This window comes from Onychostoma macrolepis, chromosome 21 (assembly GCF_012432095.1).
Source record: "Onychostoma macrolepis isolate SWU-2019 chromosome 21, ASM1243209v1, whole genome shotgun sequence".
NCBI lineage: Eukaryota > Metazoa > Chordata > Actinopteri > Cypriniformes > Cyprinidae > Onychostoma > Onychostoma macrolepis.
The window spans coordinates 18,848,560-18,864,390 of NC_081175.1; the positions used below are offsets into that span (position 1 = coordinate 18,848,560).

Consider the following 15,831-nt stretch of genomic DNA (forward strand, 5'->3'; position numbering starts at 1 on the left):
CACTCATTCATTGGGTCTTTGTCCTGCTTGGGAGATTCCCACAGCAGCATGTGACATAAGTGAAAGCTCCTCGGCTCCTCTCCTGCATAAAGAAACAAACTCTGACACACACATCTTGACTTGACGATCATAAATAAGCTTTTCCAGTTAATTACTCCTCTCCTCCTGAGTCTCATTGGACCGGACTAACCAACCGCACCAAGCAGTCGCCACGGTATCTGACCGATACAGACAGAGCGTGAAACAAAAGTGGACAATAGCTTGGGACGGAAAGCACAGAAGCTGACAGAGGAGGGATTTAACAGAAGAACAACAAAATATAAAAGGAGAAAAAACTGAAAAGTTGACCGATCAAGCAGGCAGAGTAGAAGAAAAACACAAAATGCCCACTCATTATCACTGTAAGGAGAGTGTGTCTGGCCAAAAGCTTTGATTTGCAATTATTCAGCCATGCTGCACATTGCTACCCAGTGTATCAGCTTGACAATGATGTCATCAGTGATGTCACATCTCATTTACAGTCTTACAGCACTTACAACCAATTTTGCTTATCTAAAGCCATTCATTTTTCGCTACATTTGATATGTTAGGAACCACTTCACCTGTGATAAGACAAAGAGAACAACAACAACATAATCAGCACTTACCTAGATCTCCATGGTAACTGTTATCATGGGAAGCCCGACTGGAGGCAATAGAGTCTCCATCATGGGGCCAGATTTGTCCTGTTTTCCTTACGCCCACAATGGTGGCCTCAGACACCACGACATGTTGCTGCCGGTGTCTTTTCTGTGTCTGCGGTGTAGGGGGACTGCTGCTGTCAAACGAGTGCTGAGAATTCTGGGAGTTCTGAGAAGGTGAGCGACTCTTCTCTCGGAGTGGGCGGCGGTAGGCTGTCGTAGGGCTGGGCGACACGTGACTGGACTGTCCCGAGGAGAAGTCTTCCTCGCTGGACGTCAGGTTCTCATTGGAGCTGCAGTCTGGTGTGTATCCACCTCCTCCGCCTCCCACATCCTCGAAACTTCCAGGCGAGTACGACCTCCTGGGCCAAGTGAGAAGATGGTCGTCACTTCCTCCATGGTCTCTCATAGTGACCCTACCATCGCCACCTTCTCCTGACATCATCCCTCCGACGTAAACACTAGTGTATGGCTGGAAATCAGATGGCTGCCATGGCGGCGGTGGTGGTTTGGCCCCGTTTGGTCTCGCAGTGCTGTAGCGAGGACTGGGTTCGCCATCTTCATACTCTGCGTCGTATCCGCAGGTGCTTTCGGTAGAGCGTCCCCTATAGACAGGCCTGGGGCGAAGATCACCTGCGACCGTAGCAAGGTTGCCTGGAAGTGAATGAAGTGACCTTTTGCGCTCCATCTGCATGGCTTGGTTCCCAAGAGAGCTAATTTTGTCTGAGACCTCACGGTCGTTGACTTTTACCAGGCCCCTGTCGTGATGGAACTCAACGTTGGCATAGAATGGTTTCTCTTGGCCTGATTTTCCATCACTGGCTGACTGTGAGTTGGCCCGTTTGATTCTCTCAAAGTTCGAACGTAAGGCAGCCACCCCGAGCCCCATGCCCGGCTTGTCTTTGGGGGACGGATCCGAGGGCAACTCCTTGTCAGGCGGTGGATGGGGTCTGCGAGGCGAGACTCCACCCCTCTGTGTGGATGGCGAGAGCCCTTCGGTCTCACTGACCGGCCCTGCCTGGTGCGCCTCGAATGATGACTGTAGCTCCAATCCATCACCGTGGGAGGCTGACTTCCTGGCAGGGGGTGGTCGTGGTTTCGCTCTGGACTCCCCCACAGGCTGAAACCTGCTGCGCTCTGGCTGTCCCTGCTCCTGTGCATGGAGATGCTGAGAATCGGCCCCAATAGCTTGGGGGTCCCCTTCAGTCATGTGAGGTGGCTTCCTGAAACCCCATCTCTGCCGGTCGTAGCTCTTTCGCTCCTTGGCCAGCAGCGTTTGAAGGTAGATCATCCGGAAGCGCTCTTTGTTCACCTCCATTTCCAAGCGTCTTATGGACGCTTTGCACTTCTCCAGTTCTTGTTCGATTCCCCCAACAGACCTCAGCTCCATCTTCGGAGGCTCAGATTCTGGAAACTGTGCTTTCCAGGCTTCAATGAAACCTACAGGCTCCACCATTGTGTTTGCTCAGGCTATTTGCAAATACCAAATTGGTCAGAAACACACGGTCAAGTATCTCCAACTACGTGGAATTTAGCTGAAGAAAAGGAAAATTGAGTAAAGTATGAAAAGTCGGCAGTGCCCGTTCATAATAAAGGATATTTCTTCGACAACACTTAATACAAACGTTTACAAAACACTTCGTTCATGATTTCCCTGGAATTGTCACTAGAAGTCTCAGTCTTTCCGTACCAAAATTGTCGTCGTTGGGCTCGAGTTGTTCAACGACAGAACGACCGTTATTGAGCATGTCGCGCGGAAACAATAAAGGCACGCGCAGTCTCATCTCTCTCACCATTCCGACGAGACCACTTGCAGAATATCACGCGCACAAATCTCGGTCCCCAGCACAATGACAGCATCTGTTCTCCAGGTCGCACGAGATGAACAAAATACTCCTTAGAATGCTTTTCAAATTAAATTGGTAGCCATAAACAAATTATATGGTCCGGTCGTGTCTGTGGCGATGTATTCCAATTGTCCTGCGTTCATAATGTGATATCTTTTTTATCACCATTATCCCCAAAGCCCTTTGTGCTTACGTCTGTATAGACTGGAAATTTTAAAAAAATCACTCCTTGTTTGGTCGTTTAGTTCCCGTTGCAGAAATTCTCTAAAGACGCTCACGATTATCCCATTTTGTCGCTGATAATTAGACTGTGCAGATTTGGCTTGTCTGCTGTACGTAATGCCTCTGTATGAAAAGCACTAGGCGCCGCTGCTGCTGCTGCTGCAGGAAGGGGCGGGACTAAGGGACATGATTGACAGCTCTCCCAGCATGGGTTCGATTTAAAGCGACAGGCTGCTTCACCGCATAGGTCAGGGACCTTGTAGTAAGCGTGGTGTGGTTTAAATATCAAACTTTTTATGCGTGTTAGGGGAATGCAGTCTGTTTTGTTTGAACTGAGTCGCGTTTACATGCTCGTTCAGCCTTTTTAACTGTGAGAGAATGAGCACACATAACACTGTGCCATAAATATTTTTATAATGTCCTTGCACTAAATATTTTTATTATTATTTTTTTCAGTTGCTTTTTTAGATATAGATAAATAACAATCTAACATTGTGTACAAATAACATAATTTGTAAATATAAAACCTTTCGTGTCTTTACTTTTGTATAACAGGCACTGCAAAATTGCATTCCGTTGTGACAGGCTTCATTTATGCTATTGTCAATTTAACTGATTTTGGTCACTGGTTACATAAAAGATGCAGCTGTGTTTATACGTGAAATAAGATGATGTCATTGTAATTGGACCGTAATTTTAGCGCCAAATATTGTCTCTGTCGCCTTCAAGTGTTCAATCTTAGACATTACAGCCGTAAGGACAGCTCAGGACATCTTTATGCTGAAACACCTTTAACAAACGCGTACTTATTGTTTTTGATGGAAGTTTAATTAATGCTTTATTGTTTATTTTAGGGACAATAATAAGCACATATTGGCCGCTTTTGAGTTTTATTTTTTCTACTGACCAACGACACTGATTCAGGTAACAGACTGAATAAAAGAAAATCCTACTCCTTCATTTTCTGTATATTTAAATTTATTAAATGGCTTTTTTTTTCTTCCTAACACATAGAGAGGCACAAAGCATGAACGTCAGCATTGGTAAAATTAACTGCAGAGTTTATTTGTAAAATGACGTGTTTAATCATATACCATTTAGCAGCAATGTACACAGCAAGTTGCTATATAAATATAGATCAAATTATTTGGCTAATTACAACTGAAGGCATGCATTATACTATATAATACATGTATATAAAACTATGACAATTTACACAGAAAAAAAAAAATACAGCAAACTCTCCTTGCATCAGCATTAGGCAATGTAGACATTGTCATGCAGGGTAGAAAATGATGCTGCTTGCTTCCATACACACTCATTATTCTTATTTCTCTGTCATTTATTAATTATTACTAGTGAATAATTTCATTATTGAGTCCACTCTTACATGTGATATGGCAGTGCAATGGTGGCTATTTTCTCTGAACTGCACATTCAACATGCAAGTTCTGGTATTCAGCAAAATGAAGCCTCTCAAAACAGACATGCACAACACAGAAGCCTGAGGTTTCCCAACACAAGCAGAGGCAGAAGCAACAACTGCCAATAAACACAAATGAAAAAAAAAAATGGAATTTTTGAATGTTTTAGAATGAAACTGAAATGCTAAAGTGCACTATTAAATAAATATTTATCATATAAGCAAGTATGACAAAGAGGAAAATAATTGTATGATTAATTAATACAAAAGGCAACATTTACTGAAAAAAAGAAGAGACTGCAACATATTTCTAATGGCAATAGTGTTTTCATTTGAGTCATTTATGCCAACATCCAAGTTCAGTTCCTGAGCAAGTCAGACCACAGTGTACGGACCATTCTAATAAAAACTAATGGTTTATTCATTTCATTTAGAGACAAGATTGAAATTATATGTGGTAAAGAAAACAATCACGCAAGTAATTTGACCAAGTCTTTACAATATATTATATATTTCTTAAAAACAGCATATATTGCAGTGGAACATAACAGTGGAATGTATTCAAGCTGATATGGCCATGTGTTAAATGCAGCTATACACAGCTACAGTAGTCGTAGTGGGAATTGAACAGATTTACATGTTAGCAGGGTTGGTCCATTGTCAGAAAACTTGAGGCTTCGGGACATTGTTGTAACATGGTGAACAGGAGCGGAAAAACGTGTGGCACCAATGTCAGTGACAATCACTTAAATGTAAGTCCGCTGAAGGCTAAGGGAATGTGCATGATTGTTAGAAAAATACTGAAATTCCACACCAAGGGCATAGTCAGGGACATGCATCCATTTTAGCAAGCAAAAATCAGTGTGATGCAATGGACAACTAAATGCCAGAAAGCTCTATTTCATAAAAAGAAAAAAATTCTTTGTACCGTTCGGATATATGTGCTGCATGTGTACAAATATACAGGCCACTACCAGACTGGCTGGTGATGGCCAAACAGGAAGCTGCTTCGCAAGGAAGCCCCTCCCAGCTGTCAATCTTGTGCTCAGCTATGCAACTAAATCTCTGTACATTAATTTCATTTATTCAAGTATATTTGCTCCTAAAACTTGCCGTGTTGCATCACAGGAACAGACAAGCTAGTAAAATGAAGACACGCATTTTAATTCAAATGGTTCATGAGTGTATTTTTTTTTTTAAAGGTAGGGGGGAAAAAAAGTAGCATGAAACATTTTGGTTTTGCATTTAAAATTCATGTTTTGAAATGCAACACCTAAACCTTTGCTGGTTAAATTTTCTACTCCTTTGTCTCTGGCCTTACCCACTAAACGGTAACATTTACACCTTTTGTCTAACCCACCCCTACCAAAGACAAAATCCCTAAATTAAGTTAATGCAAGTTCATTCAATTATAAAATACAGTGAGAAAAAACAAAAAAAACAAACATTAGTTAGGGCCAAAAGAATTGGAGTTCTGTTTACCATCAAATAGAGGCACACCTCATGCATTAATGTGTACAAGCGGTGTAAATCTAAGTGGGGGGAAGCAACCAGAGAGAGTCTAATCTGACAGTCCTGAGGTAGCTGTACTCTGCCTTGTGCAGAAAAACTGGCTTTACTAATCAAAAGTGTCAGGTAAGTGGAAACACAATATACACCCATAAAAATGGAAGTTATTACACATAGGGAAAGACATACAGGTACAAATCATAAGTGAAAAACCACACAAAATGCATGCAAAATACAGAACATGCAGCTTTCATCTGAGGATTTGACCGTGAAGCATTCAAACATTCAGTCCCGCACTCTCTTTCCCATGCTGCTTTGAAACACCATGCTTGTCCATTGGCTCTGAGCGATGTTCACGCCGAAGACACAAAGGTAAACATTAGTAAACAGTTCTGTCTTGTTCTCTCTCTCTTGCTCGCTCTACCCTACCCACTCTGCTCTCTGTTAGCAAATTAAACAAATAACAAAAGAAAAACTGCATAAAATAGTGTTAAATGTCTGTACACAAGTACTTTTTTTCCCATTCAGCCATTTAAACATAATTTGGGGCCAAAACTAATTGGATATCTTCATAATTGATAATGGTTTGAAATATGACATTAAACAAATGATTAAAAATGCAATAACAAAAAGAAACCAATGGTCACTAATACTTGAAGACTTCAGGTCTGTATGGTCTCCTCAATCCCCACTGGACATGTTAAAAAAAAAAAAGGTTATGTTTCTATATCACGATTATTTTTGAGTTAATCCTGTCCTTCTCGTACACATTCTCTGTTGCGGAGGCACACTTTAAACGCACAACCACACACACAGACACACGTACACACTATCTACACACATCTGTGCTCATTTCAGTCAAGACCAGAACATTTCAGCCAAGTTAGTGTCAGTGCTGTAGAGCCACAGCATCAGGGGGAGTGAGAGAGCCACGAAAGGCCAGGAAATTCCCTCCATGCAGGTGCTGAGTGAGCAGGCCTTGTCCTTGGGACTGTCCAGGTCTTTGGGCTTGTCCAGGTAGTTTCTGGCCACAAACTTGAGCACTTCGTCCAGCAAGATGACAGGCAGGGAAATCTTCAACACCATAAGCCACTGTGTCAAGTTCAGTGGGGTGATCTGAAAGATTATCTGTAGAGAAAATGGTGTAGAGTCATTTTAACTATTGTACAGAGTAAATAATAAATGGACAATTTACTAAACTCACAGTTTGATCACAAAACAATATAAATACATAAGTTCACTTAGAACTGTTAAAAATTGGAATTATAGATGACATTCAATTCTACAAAGACTGCAAAAAAAATAAAAAATAAAAAAAAAGAGTAAAAGAACCAATACACTGAAACTAATCATATTATTGATCAAAACTGATCTTACCGGCAAGGGCTCCACATAAAGGATAAGGAAGTGCAGGGACATGGAGAGGCAGATGGCTCCAAGCAGCCACACGTTCTCCCAGGGGGGCATGCGAAGCAGAGACTGGTTCTCAGAAACACTATGACAGGACATCAACAAGATAACATTGTGAATTTAATAGACTGAATATTTACATAAATCAACCACTTATGCTGTTAACACCTGGTATTAAAATCCATTTCAGCTGATACAAGTGTAAATGGGGTTTAAAAGTATTGTACCTCATCTAAAAAACAGCATTTATTTGAAACATTTTGTAACACTGTAAATGTCTTTTTGTCACTTTACATCAAATGAAACTTATTTATTTATTTTTTTTAAACAAAACTGTCAAGTTTTACCCTTAAATAATTTGATACACTCGGGTATCTGATAACAGAATAATTCCAATTGTAATGCTGACATTTTCTGTAAAGCTGCTTTAAGACAATATGCATTGCGAAAATTGCTATACAAATCAACTGAATTTAAGTGAATTTAATAAAGTGCTTTATCGATACCACATACTGTTACCAAAAAAAAAAAAAAAAAAAAAAGTTACTTTCAGGCGTATACAGCATTGTCAGATGAATCTTAATAGCAGATGTAAATAGGGACTCATTTGACTGTTCGCAAAGAGCTTGATTGACAGGTGATCTGACCAATCAGAACGCGGATATTATGTGCCTCCGCTGCTATCCGCCATCTTGCCCGAAAACTACGGCCGGTCTCCATAGACATCCATGTTAAAACAGGGTAAAAAAGATCGACTGAATTGAAACTTTTTCAATATAACTAAATATAAATATGTGCGGAGGGTTAAGCTGTGCTGTTGTTGGCTGCCACAGTAACGGCAATAAGCTACGGAAATCCTTTAAAGTCTTGTTTTGCGTACCAGAAAACCTGTCATGTCCGGCACTGTATGCATGGCTTGCAGCAATTAAGTTAGAATACTGAGTTTGAAATAATAAAATGGCGTTAAAACGTGTGCTCTTTTCATTCCGAGGACAAAATCCCATGAATTTCACCCCGATCGGGAGCTGTATATGCACGTGTACTCATTTGTTTTCAATGCAGCTAATCTCATGTCACTTCATGTCATCTTCCCACTCATTAAACTATGACAGGTCCTTTACTGCAAAAAGACTGTAAAGTGATGAATCTATGGCACCATGTGCTTTTTTAAACCATTTTCACAGGTTTCACATTATATTGTTGGCTCGGCAAGAGAGTAGATTAACTTCGGGGGACTTAAACTTGAAAAATGGTGTATTTCGCAGTTGACAAAATACATTCTGATGTTTATTTATGTTAATTTCATGCTTTACGCAAATATGAAAAGACGATCGGTTCATGTGATTAAACTGAGGCAATACAGTGATCTGTCACGACATATTACAGAGCCATAAAACAGTATTTATTGTTTGAATTTCTTTAAAAAGTACAAAATTTGAAAGCTGAGAGTCCTGAGACCTTGTTTCATATCAGAAGGAACCTGCTCTGTGTCTTGTCTGTCTGCACGTTGTCAGTTTCCTCTTTGTTCTGAGATGTATTTTTCACATGAGAACATGTGTAGTGTGAGAGCAGCAATGTTTGTCGGGGATAGCAACAGTAACTAAGGAAGGCGTGTCTTTGCCAACGGTCAATTGGGGCATTTTCAGGGATAAGCTGTTCCTTTTTTGCAGCGCACTTCCAATACTGACCTGTTGAGGGCGTTGCACATCTCAATGGTGACTAGTACAGACAGCGCCATGGTCATGGGATAGGGAGACTCGAACACTTCACACTTCAGTCCTGCAAACTCAGGGTTGTCTGGTGCACACTGAAGGAAGTGACTCTGTGGGGATAAAAAAAAAAAAAAAAAAAAAATGACAGAGGCAAAATTAAACATTAGAACGCATTTGTTTGAGAACAAATTGTGTATTGAAATGTAAGGGGAGTTTCTAACCAGTTGATAGATGGTCACTCTGGGCCCATCTTCAGCAGCAATGAACCACCACGCAGCAGCACCTACAGTACCAGCACCCACATAACCTACAGGGTGACAAGGAGAACAATGTGTCAAATCTCACTTTCTTTAGCCAAAAAAAGTAAAAACTAAAGTATAAATAAATAAATGTGATGCACTCACAGCCAATGGCCAGGTATCTGAAGAAGAGCCAACCAGAAATGAGGGGTTCTCTGGCATTGCGAGGGGGTTTGCTCATGATGTCCAGGTCGGGTGGGTTGAAGCCCAGCGCGGTCGCAGGCAGACCGTCGGTCACCAGATTGACCCACAGAAGCTGAACTGGAATCAGAGCCTCGGGGAAGCCCAGAGCCGCCGTTAAGAAAATACTGCCAGAGAGAACACACATTGTGAGTTAAACGATTAGATAACAACTGGAACAATGTCAAAAAGACCTTGGCAGCGATCTGTTTGCTCAAGGAATAAATTTCACTGTGCTGCCATTTATATAGTATCACTTTTAGGATGGAGACTAAATTGTGCCATTCTGGCACATATAGGATGAATCATAAACCTTGGTTAAACAATTTAGTGAAGAACATTATATTACACACATTTTGTATAACAACCACTCTTCTCGTTGAAAACCCTGTTTAAACGCTACCATTCATGATTCAAAGGTTTGGGATGAGTAAGATTAATTATTTTATTCAGCAAAGGCATATTAAATTGATCACAAGTGACGTAAATGCTGTCCTTTTTAACTTTCTATTCAAATGTTCCATTTTGTCTATTTCTTGAGCACATTAGAATGATTTCTGAAAGACTGTAGTAATGGCTGCTGAAAATTCACATACATTTTACATTCATTTTAAAATATATTAATATAGAAAGTGTCATTAAATATTTTAATATTTCACAACATTACAGTTGGATTGTATTTAAAATAAAATAAATGCAGACTTGGTGTGCGTAAGAAGCTCCTTTCAAAAACATCTATTAAAATCTTACCTCAAGTCTTTAAATGCATCAGATTACGTGTACAAGTAAAATGGATTGAAAGGGCAATTTTAAATGAGTCACAAGTTTAGTTTGGACGTGCCATTGAAAATACAGAATGCATTCCTGAAATGTTAGCAAAAGGTTAAGATCCTTACCAGACCACCTCGCCGACGTTTGAGGAGATGAGGTAGCGGATGAATTGTTTCATGTTGTTGTAAATTGCTCGACCTTCTTCCACAGCGGCCACAATGGTGGAGAAGTTATCGTCAGCGAGGACCATCTCAGAGGCAGTCTTAGCCACGGCTGTGCCTGACCCCATAGCAATGCCAATTTCAGCCTTTTTCAGAGCAGGTGCATCATTCACACCATCTCCAGTCTGTGGGAATGAACACAGGATGGCAGGTCAGATTCCAACAATATAAACCATCCAGAAGACATCCTTCCATGTTTATAGTCATTTAATAAAGAATCATATTTGTATATAAACATACACTACTGTTGAAAAGTTTAGAGTCAGGGAGATCTTTTTTTTTTTTGGTGGAAAGAAATAAATACTTTTATTCAACAAGGACACATTTAATTAATCAAGTCACAGTAAAGACATTTATAAATGTTAAATTAATGTTAAATAACAATTATAAATGATAACGTTTAGAAGACTTCTATTATTTCAAATGTTCTTTTGAAATTTTTATTCATTAAAGTAGTGTGAAAAAATAAAAATATGTATATATATATATATATATATATATATATATATATATATATATATATATATATATATATATATATATATATATGTATATATATATAAAAATATGACTTAGCAGCACAACTGTTTTCAACACTGATAAAAAGAAATGTTTCTTGAGCATATTGGAATGATTTCTGAGCGATCATGTGACATTGAAGACTGGAGTAATGGATGCTAAAATTCTACTTTGCTATCACACAAATAAATTACATTTTAAAACATATTCAAATAGGAAACATATTAGTGCTGTCAAACGATTAAATCGCATCCAAAATAAGTTTTTGTTTACATAATATATGTATGTGTGCTGTGTATATTTATTATGCATATATAAATACACACACACACACACACACATGTATAGATTTCAGAAAAATAGGTTATATTTATATATTAATATTTAAAATATAAATTATATGAATATAAATAGACACGTAAATACATGTAAATATTTTAAAAATATATGTGTATTTATGTATATACACACACACATATATATAAAAAAAACTTATCCCATAAATGCAGCTTTGGTGAGTGTAAGAGATTTTCAAAAACATGAAAAACATCTTACCAAAACAAAGCTTTTGAATAGTAGTATATATAAAACCATTTAGTGAGATTTCACTGGATTCTAGTTTACCATGGCAGTGATCTCATCATAGGACTGCAGAAACTCCACAATCTTGGATTTGTGAGATGGCTCAACACGGGCAAAGCAACGGGCAGTGAGCACTGCCTCACGCTGGGCGGTAGCAGACAGATCGTCAAACTCTCGGCCAGTATAGGCCATTTCTGACACATCGTCATCCTCTCCAAAGATTCCAATGCGTCTGCAGATGGCGACAGCCGTGCCCTTGTTGTCGCCTGTGATCATGATGACTCGGATGCCCGCTTGACGACAAAGCTTGATAGAAGCTGCCACCTCAGCTCTGGGCGGATCCAGCATGCCCACACATCCCACAAAGGTCAGGTCCGTCTAAAGGAAAAGCAGCAATTATGATAACAGACCATTAATAAATAAAAATGTATAATTATGTAAATGCTATAGCAGAAATGCCCTTCTCACCTCATACTCAATGAACCTGTTTGAGTCCTCCAGCACCATGCTCTCTTTACTCAGCGGGTTGTCTCGGGTGGCCAGAGCCAGACAGCGCAGTGTGTCACGTCCTGTGCCATACTCACGGATCACAGACATGATCTTCTCTTTAATGCCTGCTGTCAGTGCAACCTTATTCCCACCAACACGAATGTGTGTGCATCTGTCAATCACTCCCTCTGGAGCACCCTACACCCAGAAATAATGAGTTTAAGGAAGTTGCACCACAACATCTCAAACATAAAACAGACCTGTGCAGAACAGATAAATGAAACACTGGAGTGTTTAAGTCTTCCTGAAAAGTGTGATGTTACCTTAACAAACATCTTGCCAATGGAGGAGCGAGCTTTGTTGGGTGTGCAATAGACCGACATGGACTTCCTGTCTCGGGAGAACTCCAGAGTGAATTCCTTTTTCATCAGTTGCTTGATGACCTGAGATCAAGATCAACAAAATACTCACAATATTAGAGCTGCCATGACATCAAACACCAGAAACCATTTTGGAAATAAATGTGGTTCTTCCACAACCGCACAACCCACTAGGGTTGCAAACAACTCAAAATCTGCGGTTGGAAATATCCAACTTACCGAGTTGCAAGCGTTTGCCCTCTCCACCTTGGAAATGCCCTTCAGTTGTGTGTCAAACACGTTCATTTTCTCCACCAGGCAGGTGAGGGCGGTCTCTGTGGCTTCACCCACCTTCTCGTACACACCTTTGGCCTGACATAGAAAGAAATTCTTTAGAAACGTTTCAAAAATGCTGTTTAATAATTAAATGCAAGAACTAGGGATAAGCTGCTATAAACATTAATTCTATTAAAATCGTATATTAATCTTTTTATTAATTATGCAAAAAGATTCGGGAACACTTTATTATAGGGAACAATTCTCACTATTAACTAGTTGCTTAATAGTACGCCTATTATTAACATATTGGCTGTTTATTAGTGCTTATAAAGCAGATATTCTGCATGACCATATGCTACATCCCTAATCATACACGATACCTAAACTTAACATCTACCTTCCTAACTATTAATAAGCAGCAAAGTAGGAGTTTGAGGCAAAGTCATAGTTAATGACATTTGTTAATAGCGAGAATTGGACCTTAAAATAAACTGACCAAAGATTCTATAAAAATAAATAAATATATATATATATATATATATATATATATATATATATATATATATATATATATATATATATATATATATATATATATATATATATATATATATATATATATATATATATTTATAGAATCTTTGGTCACAGTATAAATAAATAAAAATAAAAAACATTATATATACACATACATATACAGTGGAGTGCGGAAAGTATTCAGACCCCCTTAAATTTTTCACTCTGTTATATTGCAGCCATTTGCTAAAATCATTTAAGTTCATTTTTTTCCCTCAATGTACACACAGCACCCCATATTGACAGAAAAACACAGAATTGTTGACATTTTTGCAGATTTATTAAAAAAAGAAAAACTGAAATATCACATGGTCCTAAGTATTCAGACCCTTTGCTCAGTATTTAGTAGAAGCACCCTTTGATCTAATACAGCCATTAGTCTTTTTGGGAAAGATGCAACAAGTTTTTCACACCTGGATTTGGGGATCCTCTGCCATTCCTCCTTGCAGATCCTCTCCAGTTCTGTCAGGTTGGATGGTAAACTTTGGTGGACAGCCATTTTTAGGTCTCTCCAGACATGCTCAATTGGGTTTAAGTCAGGGCTCTGGCTGGGCCATTCAAGAACAGTCACGGAGTTGTTGTGAAGCCACTCCTTCGTTATTTTAGCTGTGTGCTTAGGGTCATTGTCTTGTTGGAAGGTAAACCTTGCCCAGTCTGAGGTCCTGAGCACTCTGGAGAAGGTTTTCGTCCAGGATATCCCTGTACTTGGCCGCATTTATCTTTCCCTCGATTGCAACCAGTCATCCTGTCCCTGCAGCTGAAAAACACCCCCACAGCATGATGCTGCCACCACCATGCTTCACTGTTGGGACTGTATTGGACAGGTGATGAGCAGTGCCTGGTTTTCCACACATACCGCTTAGAATTAAGGCCAAAAGTTCTATCTTGGTCTCATCAGACCAGAGAATCTTATTTCTCACCATCTTGGAGTCCTTCAGGTGTTTTTAGCAAACTCCATGCGGGCTTTCATGTGTCTTGCACTGAGGAGAGGCTTCCGTCGGGCCACTCTGCCATAAAGCCCCGACTGGTGGAGGCTGCAGTGATGGTTGACTTTCTACAACTTTCTCCCATCTCCCGACTGCATCTCTGGAGCTCAGCCACAGTGATCTTTGGGTTCTTCTTTACCTCTCTCACCAAGGCTCTTCTCCCCGATAGCTCAGTTTGGCGGACGGCCAGCTCTAGGAAGGGTTCTGGTCATCCCAAACGCCTTCCATTTAAGGATTATGGAGGCCACTGTGCTCTTAGGAACCTTAAGTGCAGCAGAAATGTTTTTGTAACCTTGGCCAGATCTGTGCCTTGCCACAATTCTGTCTCTGAGCTCTTCAGGCAGTTCCTTTGACCTCATGATTCTCATTTGCTCTGAAATGCACTGTGAGCTGTAAGGTCTTATATAGACAGGTGTGTGGCTTTCCTAATCAAGTCCAATCAGTATAATCAAACACAGCTGGACTCAAATGAAGGTGTAGAACCATCTCAAGGATGATCAGAAGAAATGGACAGCACCTGAGTTAAATATATGCGTCACAGCAAAGGGTCTGAATACTTAGGACCATGTGATATTTCAGTTTTTCTTTTTTAATAAATCTGCAAAAATGTCAACAATTCTGTGTTTTTCTGTCAATATGGGGTGCTGTGTGTACATTGAGGGAAAAAAAATGAACTTAAATGATTTTAGCAAATGGCTGCAATATAACAAAGAGTGAAAAATTTAAGGGGGTCTGAATACTTTCCGTACCCACTGTATACACACATACATATAATTATAAAAACTAAAATAATTTTAAATGCTTCAAGTGATCACAACATTATAATGTACTGCATGAAAAACAGACCTTTTGAGATTTGCAAGATTTCTTTAACAGGATTATTACATTAAATGTGAACATTAGTTGGCAGAAAAGGTAATTAATATACTATATCAGCCAATACGGATTATACATCTTAAATTCTCTCTCTCTCTCTCTCATCCTTTCGGCTTGCTCCCTTTATCAGGGGTCGCCACAGTGGAGTGATCCGCACAACTGATTTGGGGACATGTTTTATGCCGGACGCCCTTCCTACCACAACCCAGCCCTGAGAGTGCACCAACTTGTGCAACCCCAGTGCTGGGACACACTCACCCACTCATTCACACACACACACACACACACACACACACTACGGCCAATTCATCTATACTGCATGTCTATGGATTGTGGGGGAAACCGGAGCACCCGGAGGAAACCCACGCAGACACGGGGAGAACATGTAAACTCCACACAGAAAGGCATCCTGGAACTCGAACCAGGGACCTTCTGGCTGTGAGGCAAAAGTACTACCCACTGAGCCACCACACCTCCCAGTATATATGTGTTATTTATATTAAAAATAAATCACATACTGCATTTCTTAATCAAGTGACTTATAGAGGCTTCTATAAAAGTACTGAATACTAGATACTAAAAATATACTGGAATTATTTATTTTTTTTACTTTAATTTAAAGCAACTTCATTCATTAAGTCACATTAATCTGCTAGAACAAACAGTTCTAGACATTAGTTTCTACCTTCTGTGTGTGAACAGGTGTTTTACACCATAGCTGTTACTACATTGTGTATTTCAGCACAACAGGGGTGCTGCATTTACCAGAACATGTTAATTACAAACCTCATTGTAATCCAGAGACGAGTCATTGCACAGAGCACAGATGGTGGCCATTTCAACTAGAGCGTCATACTGGGAGCATCGTACTGGTTTACCCTCATGAAACCT

At 39.7% G+C, this 15,831-nt stretch overlaps 2 protein-coding genes across 2 annotated transcripts in view; both read right to left on the reverse strand.

Annotated features, from left to right (window-relative positions):
* The window catches only part of bcr (BCR activator of RhoGEF and GTPase), a 69,103-nt gene extending 66,179 nt beyond the window's left edge, over window positions 1-2,924 (reverse strand). Inside the window, 1 exon segment of the mRNA XM_058759296.1 lies at window positions 648-2,924. Coding sequence (XP_058615279.1) covers window positions 648-2,136 — 1,489 coding nt within the window. The 5' untranslated portion in view covers window positions 2,137-2,924.
* An 865-nt stretch (window positions 2,925-3,789) lies between these two features.
* atp2a2b (ATPase sarcoplasmic/endoplasmic reticulum Ca2+ transporting 2b) overlaps window positions 3,790-15,831 on the reverse strand; it is a 36,991-nt gene continuing 24,949 nt past the window's right edge. The window contains exons 10-20 of the mRNA XM_058757792.1: window positions 15,727-15,829; window positions 12,464-12,595; window positions 12,188-12,307; window positions 11,844-12,062; window positions 11,418-11,753; window positions 10,179-10,399; window positions 9,208-9,410; window positions 9,025-9,110; window positions 8,780-8,913; window positions 7,059-7,176; window positions 3,790-6,809 (exon numbers count right to left, since the gene is read on the reverse strand). Of these exons, the coding sequence (XP_058613775.1) occupies window positions 6,540-6,809; window positions 7,059-7,176; window positions 8,780-8,913; window positions 9,025-9,110; window positions 9,208-9,410; window positions 10,179-10,399; window positions 11,418-11,753; window positions 11,844-12,062; window positions 12,188-12,307; window positions 12,464-12,595; window positions 15,727-15,829 (1,942 nt within the window). The 3' untranslated portion in view covers window positions 3,790-6,539. The remainder of the gene's footprint in view (window positions 6,810-7,058; window positions 7,177-8,779; window positions 8,914-9,024; window positions 9,111-9,207; window positions 9,411-10,178; window positions 10,400-11,417; window positions 11,754-11,843; window positions 12,063-12,187; window positions 12,308-12,463; window positions 12,596-15,726; window positions 15,830-15,831) is intronic.